This window comes from Eleutherodactylus coqui, chromosome 4 (genome assembly GCF_035609145.1).
Source record: "Eleutherodactylus coqui strain aEleCoq1 chromosome 4, aEleCoq1.hap1, whole genome shotgun sequence".
Classification (NCBI taxonomy): domain Eukaryota; kingdom Metazoa; phylum Chordata; class Amphibia; order Anura; family Eleutherodactylidae; genus Eleutherodactylus; species Eleutherodactylus coqui.
In genome coordinates this window covers 260,702,039-260,723,219 of record NC_089840.1, presented here as the reverse complement: position 1 = coordinate 260,723,219, position 21,181 = coordinate 260,702,039, and the positions used below count along the sequence as shown (strand labels likewise).

Here is a 21,181-nt window from a genome sequence, read left to right as displayed (position 1 = left end):
TATGTTCCTGTCTCCGCTCCTGACCCTGGCTCGTTATACAGACTACACCTCTGTCTGTTGCCTGCCCCAACCTTTGGCCTGCTGTATCTTGCGAAACTGGTTATCAATGACCCGACCTCCAGCAAACTCTATCGCGCTGGACCTGTTCCATGTGACCTCCAGCTTGTTCTGAAGTTATACCACCTGACCCGACCCAGATTGTCTGACTACGCTCCTGTACATACCCTCAGATACCATGCTTTAGTCTGTTGTAGCATCAGTTGCCATATTAATAGGACCACTTCCAAAGTAATGGCCTGGGGACCCCATAGCAAAGCTCTCATCCCGATTGGTGGGGTTAAAAGCTGAAGACTGGGGTACCTCAGTTGTGCAATCTGGATTTGGCCACAAGCCAAACCAGTGTGTGGCACAGCGGATCCACAAATGTCTATCCTGACATTTTCTTAGTCACATCCAACCCCTTTAACCCCTTAATGCTACATGGTGTACATTTACGTCCTAGAGGTTAGAGGTTTGCATGTAGGGGTATCGGGGGTCGTTTCTTGCAGCCGACACCCGCCCGCAACAGCTCTGATCAGCAGCGACGCTGATCGGAGTTGTGAAGTCATTCAAATGCCCCGAGCAATGTTCGGGGGTCCTGTGCAGTTACCATGGTATCCATGGGCCTTCTGAAAGTCCCAAGGGCTGCCATGGCAGATTGCCTATCAGATTGCAGTATAATGTATTACTACAGTTTTACACCGTACTGCAGGCGCGATCAAACCATCACAAGTTCTTGTCCTCTGTGGAGACTAAAAAAAAATGTAAAAATGAGTTTTAAAAAGTTTTAGTAATTATTAAGAAAGAAATAAAAAGGAATAAAAAACACCCGTTTTGCCATATTTATAATAAAAAAACCTAAATATAAAAAAAGCAAAAGCATATTTGGTATTGCTGCGCCCATAAACTTCCGATCTATCAAAGTAATGCATTATTTACCCCGCACGGTAAACGGCAGGAGAAAAAAAAGCAACGTCAGGATTGTGCTTTTTTGATCATTTGGTCTCCAAGAACAGGATGTCCCACAAAAAACTCCCCCCCCCCCCCCGTACAACTATGTGGACGGTAATGCTGTAGCATTACATGCAGTGTTACATCAGCTTAACCTTGCTTTACCTGGGAACTGCTTTTCTCTTTACTCCCGTGGGTGTCGGTGTCACTCAGTCTTTGAATGCTCTGCGGTGTTTGAGATCGGGGTGGGCTGGAAAAGTATAGAAGGAATCCAACACATTAGGACAATGAGAAAAAAAATCTTAGAACTGGTTGCCAATAAGCCTAAAGCCAGATATGCCGTTTCAGATTTGCCATATTATACTACATTAGGAGTTTCGAATAGTATGATCATGTTATTGAACCCGGGTCATCCAAAATGTCTACTATTGTGGGCCCACCATGGACCATAAATAATTGGGGTGGCGTTTTTCGACAACCCTTTTCCATATGCGATATTAGGGCATAAAGAGGTAATAGAAGGAGCGTCCCCAACTGCAAAGAACGGCTCTCATTCTGGTAAATATGGCACATCCGTGTACAACAAGGGAACCCATTGATTTCAATGGTGGCCACATAGTGCGCCATGTGCCTGCAGCATGTGCTTAGCAGCTGCTTATCCTGTTGATGATTGATGGGGTCAACTACTTGTTAGGGGAAGCAATATGAGGAATTAAGTTTGATCCAAATATTAGAACTGTCCCTCTCAATGTAGTTCTATGAGCTACACTGGAACTTCATGGGGGTATTTCCATCCCATCCACAAGATATGCCACAAATGTCTGATAAATGGGACCTGCACCTATGTTGAGAATGGGGTTAGCCGAGCTGCTTCTGTAACACCCATATATAAGAATGAAGAGAGCCACGCTGCACGGCCAATACCCCATTTCTTCTCCACCGTACAAGACACAGGTCAGTTGACCCCCCTTTTTAACACAGGTGCAGATCCTACAGTTGGGAAATGAATCTAGGCAGTTCGGCTGACATCTATTCCCCCCGACTCCACCAAACACGTGAACATTCAGTTTGGTCAAGCATTCATTTGTTTTAGGGTTCTTTTACACGGACGACTGGCGGATACGTATTGTCCCAATGATCGTCACCGGAGAACTCCTCTGACAACCTGGCTCCATTCAGACCAAGCAGGCCATTAGTCACTTGGTTTGTAGGTGAGCTAACGACCAAGCACCTTCGACAACGGAGCCATTCTCACCCACTTGCCCTGTTGGGTCCCCTGTGTACATTGGACCATAGTCATCACTAAACACTTTTTTGGGTGACTATTGGCCCATGCAAAAGTACCCTTACTTGGAGTCAGTAGAGAAAACCCCAACCAGACAGCTCTGGCGGCAGTTTATCTCCAGGTTAGAGTGGAAATTGAGTATGCCCAATCCCTGTTCTGTAGGGGGAGAGTTAGCAGGCCCCCATACACATACAAGAGTCATCTGGTCATACCTATCACAATGGGAGCTCTCTCTGGAGCTGCTTCTTCCAGACTCGTGTTGAGCGTCCAGTAATATCTTTTCCATGTCCCCGTTGTGAATGGAGATGGACGCTGGTCCCGGTTCTTGTCCTCCTACTGTGCTCACGCCACCATTACCGTTATTGCTGAAATGCAGCTCTACCCAGGAACCTGCTGGCCAAGACACAAGAGCATGAGGAAAGTTATAATAGAGTGGAAGAAGATTCATTCTTGACTTATTGTCATACGGTTTTACTATCTGAATTACTGTATATTGACAAGTTCTTCAACTTTCCAATCTACTCTCTGTATCAATTTCTCACAACTTTCCAGATCTCAGCTTGCAGACAATAAACAACAACTTTCATTATTCACGCTCAGGCATGCAGATCTGAGCAGAGGGCTCGTTATAGACTTTATATCTAATGAGCCATGCACATGTATCATTCACTTGGACAGAAGAAGGTTTCCTTACAATGACAGCAAGTCAAAAATGTCAGAAAGTTTGTTACGATTAGGAAACTCTGTTAGAGACCCCCATCTAGAAGAGTGTTTGACCTGCTTTGGTCTTCAGAACGCAGCAGTTCATCATGGTGTCCATCCAAGACAACATTCCCCACACTATTACTCCACCTCTACCAGGCTGAACTGCTGACATCTCACAAGTTCTACTATCCCATCAGTGCTAAGGAACAAAATGTTGTGTACTTCAACATGGCTATCCTTAGTTGCATGCGACCTGGGCCAACAGCTTGTATGGAGGGAACCAGATAAGCTGGGGGTGGTCGCACTCTTAGGTCCGCCTGGCCAAATGGTCTTCCTCTGTGCAGCAGTGTCTTGTGGAGCTACATGAATCATCCTCCTCCTGGCTCTAACTCTTCCCCCTGATGTTCAAAGGCGAGTCTGTCAGTCTATTGGTGCCCCCACAACACAATCACTTAGTTCTGGTACTGTATTTATGTTATAGGTTTGGTTCTAGTATGTACTGAGTTTAGTTCTGGTGCTGTATTTATGTTATGAGCTTGGTTCTGACACTGAATTTATATAAGAATCTTAGTTCTGGTGCTGTATTTTTATTATGAGCTTGGTCCAAGTGCTATATTTATATACTGAGCTTGGTTCTGGTGCTGTACTTATGTTACGAGCTAGCTTCTCTATAGCATTTATTCACTGAGCTGTTCTGCTGTGGTTATGCTGCTATCGTGCTGCTTTCTGCAGAATACAGGTAGACTGCCTATCGGTGCAAATATATTGTTTTTCTTATGACTGGGAGGGGCACAAAACAAATTCCATACAGGATTCCATCTAACCAAAGGCCAGCACTGCAATGGGACTCATTAGTCGGAGCACCAATGTTGACTTCAGCTGCAATTTTCTTGACAGCAACACCTGTTCATTAGAATGATTCTTGACATCCTCCGTTAACCCCTTTTGTCAATATAAGCCAACAGGATCCACATGTTTTTCCTTGATGACACCATGCTAAGTACACACTCCTCACCGTTGCAGGACAGAATATCCCTCAAGGTTGACACCATATTAGAATGGGAAAATTGAGCGATCTGATTAACTTCCAAGAAGGTCTGGCTATTGGTGCTACTCTAGACAGGGCCAGGACTTCTTGGAAGTTAATCAGATTGCTGGATTTTCCTATGCTGATGTGGATGCACAGAAAACTTGTCATGTGATTTTATTCCGCACTTTGAAGTCATGTGTCTAATTTGCATATAGGAAAACTCGAACTGTTAAAAACCCGGTGTATCTAATAAAGTGGCCAAACAATGTATTTCCGCTTTGGGTAATTCTGCACAATATAAACACAGATAAAGGTTACTCAGGTTCAGGCTGCAGGACTGGCATCACCAGTTTTATTATTAACCTGCAAAACAGTGACATTATTTACCAGGAGCAAGAAGAACATACATCACGTCACCGGGTCGCTATCACAATCATCATTCCTCTCGGTGTAAATGTCACATGCCATTTGCTTTCACCGTCCACCGGAGGCAAGAGTACAAAAGTTCACTTAAAAATAACTATACAATATGTCCTTAGCCGTTACTAGAAAACCAACGGCCACACAGAGAGCCAGAGATGTGGAAATCTTTAACCCACTCATTAGCTAATTAAAGAGAATGAAGCGTTTACCTAGTTCATTGTCAGAGGTTGTACCGCTTTAATAGCCCGGAGAAAAATTTGGCAGCCAGCCTTGTTTCTGTCACAGAGACTCGGGGAGTGCCAACTCGAGTACTTCCATGTTTACCATCTTTCTATTAACGTAGCACATACAGTCTTCATCAAAAACAATCCGCCCCGAGAAGAAGTTGTTGTTTTGCTACAGAAGTCGGCATGCAGTTCCATCTCAGGCAGATATGTAAATGATGAGAGTTGTGGTGATTAGAGGAATGGCCTTGTCACCGGAGACCCTAAAAGTGGTTCCCCCCATTGGCCTATAAAAGGCTCTTAGAGGCTCCTTGTGTGTAGTGGCCTCTTCTCCGATTGTGTAGAGCTTGTTGGCCCCTAGACGCCTCTACGACGCAGATAAGAGATTTCACCCCGTTACTGGGGGGGCGCATTATTGGGATGTGAGAAGCTGGATGGTCGTATCGATGAATTTTCCCACACCGGCCATTCTGACCGGACTTTTAGGAAGTGTTGGGACCAGTGGATGGGGGCACACAAGATGACCGGGCTCAGGACGCCCAAGACAGACCACCACTAGAGAGGAGCATCTGACCAGACTGTTAGGAAATGTTGGGAGCAGTTGATGTGTGAGGGCACACAAGGTGACTGGGCTCATGACACCCGAGACAGACCACCACTAGAGAGGAGCGTCTGACCAGACCGTTAGGAGGTGTTGGGACCAGTGGATGTGTGAGGGCACACAAGGTGACTGGGCTCAGGACCCCCCGACAGACCACTAGGAGAGGAGCATCTGACCAGACTGTTAGGAGGTGTTGGGACCAGTGGATGTGTAAGGGCACACAAGGTAACCAGGCTCAGGACCCCCGACAGACCACCAGTAGAGAGGACCGTCTGACCAGACTGTTAGGAGGTGTTGGGACCAGTGGATGTGTGAGGGCTCACAAGGTGACCGGGCTGAGGACGCCCCCTACAGACCACCAGTAGAGAGGAGCGTCTGACCAGACTGTTAGGAGGTGTTGGGACCAGTGGATGAGTGAGAGTACACAAGGTGACCGGGCTCAGGACGCCCCCTACAGACCACCAGTAGAGAGGAGCGTCTGACCAGACCGTTAGGAGGTGTTGGGACCAGTGGATGTGTGAGGGCACACAAGGTGACCGGGCTCAGGACCCCCCCGACAGACCACTAGGAGAGGAGCATCTGACCAGACTGTTAGGAGGTGTTGGGACCAGTGGATGTGTAAGGGCACACAAGGTAACCAGGCTCAGGACCCCCGACAGACCACCAGTAGAGAGGAGCATCTGACCAGACTGTTAGGGCGTGTGGGGACTAGTTGATGTGTGAGGGCACACAAGGTGACTGGGCTCAGAATGCTCCCTACAGACCACCAGTAGAGAGGATCGTCTGATCAGACTGTTAGGAGGTGTTGGGACCAGTTGGTGTGTGAGGGCACACAAGGTGACTGGGCTCAAGATGCCCAACAGACCATCAGTAGAGAGGAGCGTCTGACCAGACTGTTAGGAGGTGTTGGGACCAGTGGATGAGGGAGAGTACACAAGGTGACCGGGCTCAGGACGCCCCCTACAGACCACACGTAGAGAGGAGTGTCTGACCAGACTGTTAGGAGGTGTTGGGACCAGTGGATGAGTGAGAGTACACAAGGTGACCGGGCTCAGGACGCCCCCTGCAGACCACCAGTAGAGAGGAGCATCTGACTAGACTGTTAGGAGGTGCTGGGACCAGTGGATGTGTGAGGGCACACAAGGTGACTGGGCTCTGGACGCCCCCTACAGACCACCAGTAGAGAGGAGCGTCTGACCAGACTGTTAGGAGGTGTTGGGACCAGTGGATGAGTGAGAGTACACAAGGTGACCGGGCTCAGAACCCCCTTGACAGACCACCAGAACAGAGGAGCGTCTGACAAGAACGAACAGCTCCAACTGTTTCGTTGTCTGACATCCAAAGACAGTTGGCACCATCGTTACAGGCGCCTGTGTCTGTCGGAACAATTTCCAGGCACTTGGCTGAAGGACATTTAGTCTCATAGTGCCCATTACGTGTTCTGCTTCTGACATCCACACACTGTTGCCTCCATTAGTGTTGTGAACGGCGAAACTGGACGCTACAAAATGGAACCAAGTTGTCTTCAGTGATGAATCCAGATTTAGTTTGGGCAAGAACACCTGTCATGTTCATGTTTGGAAACCTAGGGGTGAGCATCTCAATCCTGCTCTCACTGCTGGTGTGATGGTCTGGGGGCCATCACATACAACTGTCTGTCCCCCCTAGTACCGTAGTAAAATGAAGGACAATGACAGCTCAGCAATATGTTCAGGGCATCCTGCAGCCACATGTGTTCCTCTCATGGCTGCTTCCAGCAGGATAATGCTCGGCCACACGCAAGGGGGTCACAGGAATGTCTGCTGCTGGGCTTCACCCTTGCTATTATATCCCTGTATGTATGTTCTGAACTTGGTTCTGTTGCTTTATTTATGATCTTGGTTCTGGCACCGTATCTATTCACTGATGTGTTTTGGTGTTGTTATGTGGCCATCTTGCAGCTTTCTACACGAGGAGAATACAATGTATATACAGCTTCCTTATATGTTATGATGGGGGCACATTCTGCCAGTATTATCACTGCAAACATAATCCAAAATAAAAGCACTTGGTGTAACATTATGGAAGATTCCCGGATTCTTGCATAACACCAGAGAATGGCAGTATGACCCGGATACATGGTCGCTGATGCAATGCCCAGAGAGGTTACTGCAATAATGCACTTTCAACATCATAGTTGTCCGGTCAGTGTTGTATCAATGCAAAGATATTCTGCTGACCCTAAAGGAAAATCTCCACTGAATAAGTCATTGAGTTCTTCTCATCCGCTAAAGGGGGTTTTCTGGTTACCCAGTGGTTTCCCAATAATTGTGTAATGGTAACATGTATTTCCTCTGCCCATGTGTATGACCTTGCATTTATCAGTAAATATATTAATAAGAATAGGCCCCAGTACCGACCCCTGTGATACCCCACTAGTAACGGTGACCCCTCCAGTACCGCCCCCTATGGTACCCCACTAGTATGTGACCCACTCAGAGTATGCACCATTAATATCCCCCTCTGCTTTCTATCACTGCCCAGTTATTTACCCTCTTACACACATTCTCACCCGGACCAAGCATTCTCATTTTATATACCACCCTATTATGCAGCACAGCATCAAGCACTCAGGTTTGTACAAGATCCAATGACTCTCCCCGGTCCAGTCTAGAACTTACCTCCTCGTAGAAGCTGATCAGGTTGGTCTGACAGGAGCGACCCCTCATAAACCCATGCTGATATGGATAATACAGCTATTTTCTGTAGTGTACAGAAGTTAATGTGTAGAAGCTTCTGGATGTTTCTGAATGATCTATGTAGTCTTGTACTTATGTGTATTGTCAATGTGTTCCATGTGAGTGAATATGATGTGTATTGCACACCTGCAGCACTGAATGGGTTACTGTCTGGGTTATGTCTGGAAAAGTATCTCTTTGTATGTCATGTGACCTTGTTTTATATATGTGGGTGCAAGGTGCATGAGTGTGTGGATTCCTTACAGTCTGTCCTTTGGAGGAGTTGTCATTGAGAGAGTCCGATCTGCACACAGACACCTTCAGTCTGTGTGTAGTGGATATGGAAGAGGCTGAGAGGATAGAAGGCGTGTGTTGTGGCCCCCTTCTTCTTCCCCGTGTGGAGGAATAGGAGAGTGAAAATCTACTACAGAGTAGTAGATTTGGACACTAAGCTGCAAGAATTGCGAGTTCCCGCTGTGCAGCACAGTGTCCAAATCTACTAGTCCGCGAGTGTGTGCCGGTAGAGAGTCAGTGTTCGTGAGAAGGTGTCCAGGACCAGAGATTCACAGATAACTTAGCCTGTGTAAGTCACTCTGTCCTCCGATGTCTCCTCTGTGTCACACCACGTGATCTCCTGCACTACCTATACCGCCAGTGGATGTCAAGTGTGGACTGGACTGGATTTTGTTTCAAGTTGTGTTTAAGTAAATGGCTTTACCGACCGTTGCTGGTTCTGCCTGTAACCCTCAACCCTGCGTGTGGACTCTTTATTCCTGCATCGCGGAGGAAGGAACGATGGTGTCACCCGTGACAACGCGAACTAAGGTAAACCACCAGTGGGTTAACCTAATTTAATAGCCTGCTCTCGGCCCCTTGGATGTGTCCTTGGTTACCCTCTGGGTGGGAAACGGTAGTGCCACCATGACAAGGCCTACAACTAAACCCCGCTGTCTTCTAGGCTGGGGCCCACTCCTCGGATGCTGCACTCCAGGATAGCATCTCTTAAAAACCCTTCAAACATTTTACCCATAATAGAAGTAAGACTTACCGGCCCGTAGTTTCTGGGCTCAATTTTCAATGCTTTTTTAAATACTGGCACCAGATTAACTATGCACCAATCCAGTTGGACAGACCCTGTCACTATAGCGTTCTTAAATATAAGTAAGTACGGTCTTTCTATCACATTACTTAAAGGGGTTGTCCCGCGAAACAAAGTGGGTCTATACACTTCTGTATGGCCATATTAATGCACTTTGTAATGTACATTGTGCATTAATTATGAGCCATACAGAAGTTATCAAAAGTTTTTCACTTACCTGCTCCGTTGCTGGCGTCCTCGTCTCCATGGTGCCGACTAATTTTCGGCCTCTAATGGCCAAATTAGCCGCGCTTGCGCAGTCCGGGTCTTCTGCTGTCTTCAATGGGGCCGCTCGTGCAGAATGCCGGCTCCGTGTAGCTCCGCCCCGTCACGTGCCGATTCCAGCCAATCAGGAGGCTGGAATCGGCAATGGACCGCACAGAAGCCCTGCTCACAGAGAGAGAGGATCCCGGCGGCCATCTTCAGCAGGTGAGTATGAAGACGCCGGACCACCGGGATTCAGGTAAGCACTCTCCGGTTTGTTTTTTTATCCCCTGCATCGGGGTTGTCTCGCGCCGAACGGGGGGGGGGGGGGGGGCGGGTTAAAAAAAAAAAACAGTTTCGGCGCGGGACAACCCCTTTAATTCCCTTACAACCCAGGGGTGTATGCCATTGGGACCCGGCAATTTGTCTACTTCAATCTTTTTAAGGCAGCTCTGTACCTCTTCCTGGGTTAGACTGGTGACATTTAGTGGAGAGCTTACTCTCCAGAGTTAACCCCTCACAGTGAGCATTTTAGATGTTTTTAAACATTTCCCATTTATTGTTTGTACTCTTATTTTTGAGGACATTATTCCAGTCAGTAAGGTTATGGGCATCTCCAAGCTGATCAAACTTTGCCTTCCTAAAGTTTGTTATTTTTGTAGCTTCCTGATAAAAGATTCACAGGTTTTGGCTTCTCAGTTCATATCCAGATAGTTATATTCGGTGGTCTATAGAAAACCCTTATTAGGATTTTATTATTGTTTTTCCCTCCACGTATCTCTACCCATGGAGACTCTACTTGTTCATCTCCCTCACATATCCTCCCATAGAGTGGGCTTTAAATAGGATTTTACATAAAGGTAAGCCCCTCCCTCTCTCCATTTTTTATGATCCCTTCTGTACAGACTGTAACACTGTAAGTTGATTGCCCAGTCACTGCTTTCATCCAACTAGGTCTCCGTTATTCCTGCTATGTTGCAGTTTTCCTCAGACATTATTACTTCCAGTTCATTAAACGTATTGGTCAGACTTCTAGCATTAGTTACCATACAGTTTAGAAAGTTTTGGCTAGAGAGCAACGAGAACAGCAAGGGATCAGACACCAGTAGAACAGAGCAGTTAAGTATCTAGTGAGGTGAGTATGACTTTTTTTTTAACAAACTAAGCAGGTTTTCAAACAATTTAGGGGCTAGATAATCTCTATAATGGGTTGGAAATTGATTTATAGAGTTGGCTTACAATAGGGGGCACTAGAGAGTCAGCCTTCTTCCTTCTGGATGCAAGCTTATTTGCATACCTTTTTTTCTAGGAAGCCCTGCCTGGCTTATAAGACTTCCTGTACAATCTTGATGGAAAAACAGTATTAGGCCGGATGCACCCGACAGAGTCGGATTCCGCATGCAGGATCCCGCAGCGGAATCTGACCGGTTGCCCGGCTGGCGACCCCTGCAGACCCCGTGCATACCTGTCTTCAGTGTCTTCATCTGCATATGCGGATGTACAGAAGATGCCGTGCCCTCGCTAGGCAATGATGCAGATTCACAGCTGTCACTACAGACGGGCCTTGGATCAGATGGCTTCCATTGACTTCAATGGCTAGAGCCAGTACTGCGTATGGGAGATGCTGGAGAGGCCCCCAACAATAGAGCGGACAGTAATCTACAGTAAGAATATCCTGCCGGACGTCTTCCGACATCAGAGTGGTACAGCCTTCAATCAGAATGTCTTCAGATGCCAGGCAGTGGATTGGAAAGGGTTAACAGATTTGGATGCCTGGTTCACATCCAGATAACCCCTTTAAATTGCAAGTTCCAAGTTGTACCTGTAAATGGTAGAAGTCAGCATGTATCCTTGGCCTTGTTATAATGACTTGCTCTAAAAATAAAGTACGTGATAAACAGTATAGAGTTTCCCGTAGTCCAGCGGACAGGTCTGTGCAGGACAAGCATTGCAGTTATGGAGACCTCCTAATGAAGAGGGATTCCCCTTCTTGCTATTCGACACGGAGAAGCAGTTGTCCAAAAGTAGAAAACTTGTGATGAAATATTTCTTCTCCTAGTACTATCCAGCCCAGGCCAGCTTCTTATTACCACACTCTTCTTATTAGAGATACAGCAAGTCTCTAAGGGTCCCTTAAGTTCATATGGTCAAGGGGCACTCTCTAGTTTACATACAATGCATTCAGAAAGTCTTCAGACCCTTTCACTGTTTGTTAGGTTGTGGTCTTGTGCAATTTTTTTCCCAAAAAATCAGTTTTTTTCTCATCATTCTGCACCTATTACCCCATAATCAGCTCACAATGCATATCAGAGCCAAAACTGCCTGTAGAGCTCAGAGACAGGATTGTGTGGAGGCACAGATCTGGAGAAGGCTTCACAAAACATCTGTTGCGCTGAAAGTTCCGAAGAGCCCAGCAGCCTCCATAATTCATTAATATATATATATATATATTTATATTTATATATTCTCTCTCTCTCTCTCTCATCCCCCGCTGACCCCCGCGGCTCCCCCCGAATCTTCAGGGACGAGCCAGCAGGTACTCGAAAAAGGCGATGCTCTTGAGTATATTGCCTTACCGAGTATGCTCACTCATCTCTATTTATCACCTATCCATGGGAAAAGCGATAAAAGTTTGATCAATGGGGGTCTTACCACTGAATTGTTGGTCTACTGGACAGGCTAAATGAGTGAGTATACAGTATTATATTATGTAGATCATTTTATGCTGCTTTTGCTATATTCCTGTATTAGTCAGAGAGGTGGTATAAACCTGGAGCAGCATGTCTAGACTTGCCGGTTACTTAATCTCAGACATAATCTCATTGTGTTCTCAGGAAAATGGTGTAGGAAATGCCCGTAAAAGTACAGATTTAGTTATATTTTACTAGAAGCCCCTACATACAGATCGGAGGCAGCTTGCCATAGAATGATCATCCTCATATAAACCTGGCGTACATATAGCACCTCTCAGCTGCCGCTGTGGGACAGACAGTCCCGGTTTGTCACTCACATCTTTTTACCTCTCTTTGCCCTCTTAAAGTGTTTCTCATCACGGGTCTATTCATCATTGCATTCTGAGCATGCTCGGAGCATGGAAAATAGATACCAGGACTGGGGAGAGGCGGAATATAGCAAGCCAGGGGTGGGATGGACAGAGCTGGCAGCAGTCACTGCCCATTACTGCAGTCCTGGTTTCTATCTTTCCCAAGCTCCGAGCATGCCCAGCATGCAATGCTGAATTTGCCCCAAGACTTCTCGAGAAATAAGTAGCACTAAGTGCTTTTCTGAAGCTCCACCCACTTTTCCTAACACATTCACACATATGTGGCTTCATCAGTATGACATTTGCTCTGGAAGGAACTTGTCAAGGGCCGTGCAGTCGTTTTCTGTCATCCAAATGGTGCAAATTTTTGCAACATTTTTGCACAAGTGGGAGTTCCCTCAAATATTTGCAACTTTTTACTGACTTATGTTTTTCACTCCACGTTTGCAAAGGAGTGAAATGGTGGCGGCGTTCGTGTAGAACGAGGTTTTAAGCTGGACTGAAGAAGTGTAACTTTTTAAAAAGTCACAAAATGAGTCGCAGCAGGGGCGTAACTATAGAGGGTGCAGGGGATGCAGTTGTACCCAGGCCCAGGAGCCTTAGGGGGCCATAAGGCCTCTCTGCTCCATATAGGGAACCCAGTACTATGAGTAAAGCATTATAGTTGGGGGCCCTGTTACAAGTTTTGCATCGGGGCCCGGGAGCTTCAGGTTATGCTCTGAGTCGCAGTGTCACTTCAGTAGATGTGAGTCTCTAAAAGTGGCTCCACAGTTCTAGACATGGATATGAATTTATCAGCAGGGTGAGACTGAGATAAACTTCTTGCACATGGCCTGTGGTTGGTGTAGATTAGACTTTCGAGTACACGGACAGCCAGAGATGCGACAGGGCATTTCAGTAAGACCGCCGATATATGAAATGCCGTTCTTAGTAAATGTGACCCATTGTACATCGGTACCTGTGTCATAATGACCTGATATTTACTCAAAAGTGTCTCATAAGTCTGGATTCCCACAGCGTTATTTGTTGCACCAGGGACATAACTATAGAGGGTGCAGGGGATGCGGTTGCACCCGGGCCCAGGAGCCTTAGGGGGCCATAAGGCCTCTCTTCTCCATATAGGGGGCCCAGTACTATGAATAAAGCATTATAGTTGGGGGCCCTGTTACAAGTTTTGCATTGGGGCCCAGAAGCTTCAAGTTATGCCTTTGAGCTGCACCTAATATTCTTAGGCAACACCCAACAGACATCACCAGACACACATCTATGTCCTGTCTGATCCCCGGTGGTAATAGTCATTACATGTCTGATTCTCATCCGTGATACAGATGCAGATTGGACATGCTGTGATTTTTTTTCACATCGTTCTATGTGAAAAGCGCCTGTATGTATAGCCTGATTGACTATAATGGATCTGGTTGCTGCCCATTAAATACAAGGACAGGACTCGGACACCGACAAAAATTCTGATGCAGCAGAACTAAGATGCCAATCAAAGGGTTAAGAAATCCCCAGAGTGACTTCTAGAAACATAGAAATATGAAGATCACTTCCATGCTTGTATTACCGCCATACTGTAATTGCACAGTAGATAACCTGCCGTCTCCTTGCTGCGGGCCAGGGCTCTTGTCACCACCGCTCCTCTGGGTCTGCCGCTTGTCACATCTCACTATACAGTAATTATAGTGATATCAAAGAGGGGGTCATAAAAGTCTCTTCTGGTCCTCATTATTGTGCAGGAATAAATGTCTCAGGCGTGCGCCGCTTGGATACGGATGGAAGAACCAAAAACACTTAACATTGGACATTTTGGGCCTCATTTATGAAAACTGTATAACAGTAAAACTATCTTCGTCGACCACAGCAACCAATCAGAGCTCAGCTTGCATTGTTTTTAAACTGCGGTTGTAAAATGAAAGCTGAGCTCTGATTGGTTGTCATGGATAGCCAATACGGTTTTACGGTTCAACAGTTTTCATAGATATTTGCCCCAACTTTGTGTTGAGAATTGCCAAAAAAAAATTTCTAAAACAGGATACCATTTTTAGGCCAGTTTCATACGGATATATTTGTGTGCGCAGAGAATAGGACACATTGATTTCAAGAGGTTTGTTCATATGCACGTATCTTGCGCATTTCGGTCATGCGAAAAAAAACGCAACATGCGCTATTTTCCTGCACATTTGTGCACCTAAAGTCCCCATAGAAGTCAATGGAGATGCAAATGCATGCGCCATATGCTAGGAGGTGCATGAAACCCTGCGTAATTGCGCAGGCAAAAGAACACATCTGGAACTCATTAGACTAATTAGCCATTTAAATTGGTGCGTCTTAGTTTGCTGCATGCATGGGTGCAGAAAGTATAGTGCAATAGCCCAATGTGCACAGAAAAAAGCACCGTTCGTACTTTAAAAATGCTACGCTTATGTGCGCGCAAATACACATGCGCTTGTGTGAACCTGACCTTATAGTGATATTTATACATTTTTGGCCTAGCACAAGGATCTGCCATCCCTTTATCATTAGTGGAGGTCTAACACTGGGAGACCCACAATGTGGAGAGTGAAAGGTCGGAAATGCCAGAGGGTCATGGATGCTAGAGCTAGTTTCCCGTGGGACAGTTCTAGGCATCCGGCGCACCAGTTTCTCTTGCCCGAAGCCTCCTTGCACCAGATAGAAGAAATGTTGCATGCAGCGTTTTCCTGTCCGTCTGTTTCTGGCTACGGATGCCGGAGCTGTGCAAAAAGTGCACTAAAATGGCGTCAGTTGCGCCAAAACTGGCTTGATATAACTGATGTATGTGAATCCAGCCTTAGCTTCACCTGCACAGGAGGCGGCATGGGGCGCTGCTGTGCAGGGGAAATCAGTGAAAATGACGCAGCACCAAATCAGCTCTGTGGCCCCTTCATTCACATGGGAGCCACGGAGGTCGGATCTGCATCAATCATAAAGCATAGACATAGAGCATAATTTCAAAGATAGGGATAACCCTCTAAGGGGATCTTGTCATGTCCCCATGAACTAAGTTATAGCAATGCCCCCCTCTGAAGTTGGGGCGCGGCACAAAAGTCTAACTCTTTCAGAGTCCTTTGCACATGCGGTCCTATACAAGTCTATGGGGCAGCGCATGCACGGAACCCTGAAAAGAGTCAGATTTCCATGCCACGCACCTACTTCAACAGCTAACAGTGTTGGATCGCGGGAATGGGTGGATATAAAAAATACCTCACCCGGCCCCGTCATGTCCCTTAACAGCACCATAACTTAGTCTACAGTGTTGTAAGGAGGTGACGGGTTCCCTTTAAAGGAGTTTTAAAGTTTTTTAAAAAGTGATAGTTCATCAATGTTAGACCAGTGAGGTCTGAATCTGAGCACCCCCAAAATCAGCTCTTGTGGGGGGGCTGAGCTGCTATACCAGTAATCCATTTTATACCTAAGACCTGAAGATCAGATGGCGACACACAGCAATGTCAAATCAATAATACATTAACTGGAAGTTTATTTTAGCAGTGCTGATTATAGGACAGAACATAAATCATCTCGGCTCTTTATTACTTGTCTTTGTATAAAAGACATTCAGTCTGATGTATGAAGATTATTGCAGGATGGTGCAGTTGCCCCCTAGCAGCCATAGCTTATAATTGTGTAAAATAGAGAAGTAATGGGGCAAATGGGAGTGGCCTTTCTAAGAGGTGTGGCTTATATAAAAGTGCAGGGCTAAATATATTCACACCTTGATAGGAGATGTGATACGGGTGGACATGGAGGCTTTAGCACCCTGTTGGTCCACCTCAAACTTGGATACATGATGTGATACAGGTGGGCATGGAGGTTCTAGTACCCTGTTGTACCACCTCTAGCTTTGATATAAGATGTGATACCCGCGGGCATGGGAAGTGTAAAAGGGCCCCTACGGCTCCACCACCATGCAGCCCTGTTTGCACCAATGGCGAGAACAAGTTTCAGGACAGCCCGTGTTTAAGTAAACTCAACGTATGGGAATCTAAATACTCCAGAAACTTTGTGTGGGAACTCCTGGCTGAGTCTCACCTATGTCTTGATTTACAATAACCAGCACTTCAATTACAGTAAAGAAACTTTTATTACTTACCAGCCGCCCAAGTAAGGCCTCCATTAAAAACTCGTTTTATCATTCACATTAAAGTTGTTGAAGCAAAGCATGAGTAAGGCTCCATCTTTTCAAAATTTCTCCCAGAGTGCCTGTTGGGTTGCTGACCCCCAAGCGGCGTATGAGGCTGAACGCCACCATCTTACAGCCAACTGGACGTGGCCCAAGTTGGACAACTTGATGTCCCTGACTCTGAAACAGGCTCATGAATCCTCCATGACTCCTTCAGTTATACCGGCTGTAGTACAGACTGACCCTCAAGGTCCTGTAGCAGCGCCCCGGCCCGAATCCCCAGCTTGTTCTTCCCTGCTAGAGGAAACCCCAGTAAGCCTGATCCTGAGCCCTGTGTTAAAGTAGCTCTTAATCAATTCCCCACATTGTAATCCATGAGTAGATGCATTATAGTAAAGCTAGACTCTACGCAACTAAAGATTAAAGGGATTTTTGGGACATGGATACTGCTGACTGAGGATAGGTCACCAATATCAAGTCAGCAGGGGTCTACTGATCAGCTGGTTGAAAAGGCTGCTGTGCCGTATGACCTGATCAGCGAGAGTCCTGAAAATCAGACCCCACCAATCTTAGGGCTCCTACCCACTTGTGTTTTTTTTAACGCTGCGATATCACTGCTTTTTTTTTTTTTTACGCGATTGCCTATGGCACTTTCTAATGTTAAAAACGCATCGCACAAAAATAGCAAAGCACAAACCTGCGATGTATTTTTAACATTAGAAAGTCCCATTGACATTCGCGTTAAGAAAACGCAGCGATATCGCAGCTTTAAAAAAATGCAAGTGAGTAGGAGCCCCTATACTGATGATCTATTCTGAGGAAAGCACGAGAAATAGTGGCAGCATCAAGGGTATAAAGTAAAAAATCAAGATGTCTTTATTGCTTCATGTTCTAAAAAGGCAACGTTTCGACCAGAGGTCTTTATCAAGCCTAAACACATATGTCAAATGCCAATCTTAAATACAATGTAGCAGACATAGCCATACCAATCACCATGGCTTCTCTATACTCCCGCGCATGCGCTCTTCCGTTTTGGACTCGCCAACAAAAACACAGGAGACATGGAGGCAAAGATCTGGAAGATGTTATCCATTAACCACATGATGGTTTTTACAGGTGTTTATTGTTTATTCTTGTTGTGGGTGGGTCTTTTAATGGTGATTGGTATGGCTATGTCTGCTGCATTGTATATAAAATTGGCATTTGACATATGTGTTTAAGGCTTGATGAAGACCTCTGGTCGAAACGTTGCCTTTTTAGAACATAAAGCAATAAAGACATCTTGATTTTTTACTTTACACCCTTGATGCTGCCACTATTCCTCGTGCTTTTGGACTTACATTGGGGATTTGAAGGTCCATGATCCCCTGTCGCTGGCTGTGCATGGACTGATACCTCACCCTGTACTGGATATATATATAAGAGTGCTGCTGGACACCTGGTGACAAGACTATTCTGAGGACAGGTCATCAATATTTTAGTCCAGGAAACCCCCCTTTAGGCCGGCTTCACACAGATGTATTTGCATGGGAAAAAATTGCGCACTTAATGAGCAGAGAATAGAAAGTCATTGATATCAATAGATTTTACACATTTCTGTAATTTGTGCGCACATTTTGGCCACGCAAAAAAAAAAAAGTGTGTGTTTGCGCACCAAAGTTCCCATAGACGTCACATGCGTGCTCAATACGCGGGAAAATGCGGGAAACATTGCATAATTCCGTAGGAAAAAGAACACATCTGCAACTCAGTAGACGAATTAGCCACTTCAATTGGTGCGTTTTTGTGTCCTGCGCACAACTGAACATGCCCGGTGGGCTAAAAAGTACAGTGAAATGCGCTGATACGCACGCAAAAAAAGCCTCGTTCAGTGCGCAAATACATTGCGCATACTCATGTGAAGCCGGCCTCAATCAGGGCTCCTGCACCTTGGCTAGAGCAATATCGGGCTGTGATTCCCTGCCAATATCGCCCTCGCAATCCTTATGAAATCCCCTGGATGCGAGGCATTTTCACATGGAAACAGCCTGGCATCCCTGCGGGGGTTCTCTTCTTCTCACGATGTTCTCCCACTGTTTTCAATAGGGCCAGCACTGGGGAAATCGCGCGATTTTCTCGCCAGTGTGAAGGAGCCCTCATGAAAAATTCAGCAATTCTTATATTTTGTATTCCCCTTCCTCACAATTTTCAAGATCTCTGCTTGCTGTCAGTAAAATAGAACATTTAACTCTTCAAGAAAAGCCCAAAAACCTCTGCAGCCCTAGAACTGCTTAGGCCATGTTTACATGGGGCGGATTTGCTGTGGATTTTCCGTGCGGACCCCCCACAGACAAAATCTGCGGCATTTACAGTAGCAGCAAAGTAGATGCGATTTTGAAAATCTCGGTCACATGCTACGGAAAAAATCTGCACAAGACTTGCGCAGAAATTGACATGCGGCGCGCAATTTAAATCCGCAACATGTCAATTTTATTGCCGCTTACGCTGCAGAATCCATTTCTTCTCAATGAGGGGGTGAGTTCGGCATCAAAATCCGCAATAAGACAGCAAGAAATGCATCCAATATCCGTAAAATCACGGCTTTACTGACACATACTAAAATCCCAACAGGAAGGACATAGAATGGCGCGACAAGCAGACACATTTCAAGCTGTCACAGCAGCTCATAGTCCTAACATACATGTGAGCCTGTGCTTACAGTAAGTGGATACAATTGTATCCAGTCTAAACAATCAGCTAAACATTCAGAATCCCAGACAGCAACATCTGACCTACACTGATACATTGTAGCAGATCTCTGCACAACTGCAGCAGCACATCAGCAGCTGCCATGGGACGACCCTGTGAGATTATGCCGGTGATTACAGATAATTCCATAGATTTTCTGAGCACGGTTTTACATTTTCCTGGATTAGTTACTTTCCATGTGTTGCGTTTCGGTTGGTTTAGAATTTTAACCCCTTACATTATTTTAATGGCACTGAAGCGTTAACCCCGTCCTGCCACATGCTCTTAATAACTGATCAGAAGAAATAAACCAGAGTTTAATGGATTCTTTATTTTCAAGGTGCTGCGATTCTTAAAGCTGTTGCTGAACTACAACTCCAAGGGGGATATTGGCAATCTTAGTTCAAGCAACGGTTTGTAGACGACCGCTGGCCGAAAACTAACCCATGATACACATAAAAAACTACCTTGTAACCATAACTCACACAACAAAGGTCCTTTCACAAGAATAGCCTATACAGCAGTGCTGAGCTGACAGTCCTCATGGAGTCATTGTTTACACAGAAGCCAACACATAACACTGTTACAGATGTAGCAGAGCTGATTGTGTCATTCTGCTGTTTATATAGTACAACTATGTAAAAGCAGAACCAAATCTCATTTCTGCTACACTGACAAACTCAGCTCTGCTACACTTGTATATTTCACGTCATATCTGCAGACAGGTTCTATTTGGGGACAATTTAATCGTTGTAGCAGCCAACGTCACCGGTCGCTGATGTCAGGAATCCAGCTCTGCTGACTATTAGGAAACACGCAGCGATGGACTCCAATTGCCCTAGTCTAGAGCATGTCAACAAACCCCTGGGAAAAGCAATCACACCGCATGCTTTTCACATGTGCCAGGGAACGCAGACGACAAATACAAAGAAGCAGGTTTAGAAGGCAAATAAGGCTTGCGCTGCTTAGAACGCTCAATGTACACAGTGCAATCTGCTATTCTTGGAGGATGTAGCAGAGCTGACTTTATCACTTGGCACAACTCAGCACCATATTATGGAAATATTAATATTAAATACCGGTAAAAACCTTCTATGCTATTGCAATATACAATGCATTCGGAGTCAAATGACATATTCAGCTCTGCTACATCTGCTTCTATTAGAAATGCATAATAGAGTATAGGTCTTTTTTTTGGAAGATGAGAGGGTAGAAGGAGATATTCTTACCCTGTAGGGGCTCATCCTGGAGGTTGTGCCCTTCAGAGTGGGACATGGTGCCAGTGCTGGGTGCTCAGAGCTGCGCTCCACTGTTCGCATGTACTGTCACAGCTGCTGCAGCTGGCTTTGTCACTGGCTTGTTATTGTTATTGCTTTAAGCTCCAAGGATGACGCTTCACACGTAGCCAGGAGCTGATTAGCTGGAGCTGCTCCCACCCTCTATGCTGGAGGGCCAGGACTGACATATCACAGGCGGCCATTGGTCTGCACACAGCCCAACTAGTTCTGCACAAGTTCTATGTCAAGGCTGCAATGATTGGCTGCAAGGAGCTTGTCATTTGGTTTCCTTAGCTTGATTGTGAGCTGTTACTGAGACACTGCAGTACTGGCTGTGATCACTGGGATATGTAGAGTCACATAGGAAGTGGGGAGCAGGCGATGACTAGAGGAAAGCATGGAGAAGAAGTGCGTCAACAAGAATAATAACAACTTTCATCATCTCAATAAGAACAACAATAATCATAGCAACACGCAGAATAGGAACTTTCATCCTAATTATAATAATAAACGATGTAAAGAAATAGGAAACAAGAGAGGACACAAGGCAGTTGCATATGGATCTGGATAAGTTGGGGGCAGAAAAGTGGCAAATGAGGTTTAACACTGATAAATGTAAGGTTCTGCACATGGGCAGAGGAAATACATGTCACCATTACACACTAAATGGGAAACC

At 45.7% G+C, this 21,181-nt stretch overlaps 1 protein-coding gene across 3 annotated transcripts in view; it reads right to left on the bottom strand.

Annotated features, from left to right (window-relative positions):
• The window catches only part of BNIP3 (BCL2 interacting protein 3), a 52,548-nt gene extending 31,890 nt beyond the window's left edge, over nt 1-20,658 (bottom strand). Inside the window, exons 1-3 of one of the 3 annotated variants that reach the window (XM_066601191.1) lie at nt 20,458-20,658; nt 2,488-2,668; nt 1,156-1,240 (exon numbers count right to left, since the gene is read on the bottom strand). In XM_066601191.1, coding sequence (XP_066457288.1) covers nt 1,156-1,240; nt 2,488-2,668; nt 20,458-20,503 — 312 coding nt within the window. In that variant the 5' untranslated portion in view covers nt 20,504-20,658. The remainder of the gene's footprint in view (nt 1-1,155; nt 1,241-2,487; nt 2,669-20,457) is intronic. The other 2 variants (XM_066601189.1, XM_066601190.1) reach the window with 2 other exon arrangements.
• Nucleotides 20,659-21,181: the final 523 nt, after the last annotated feature.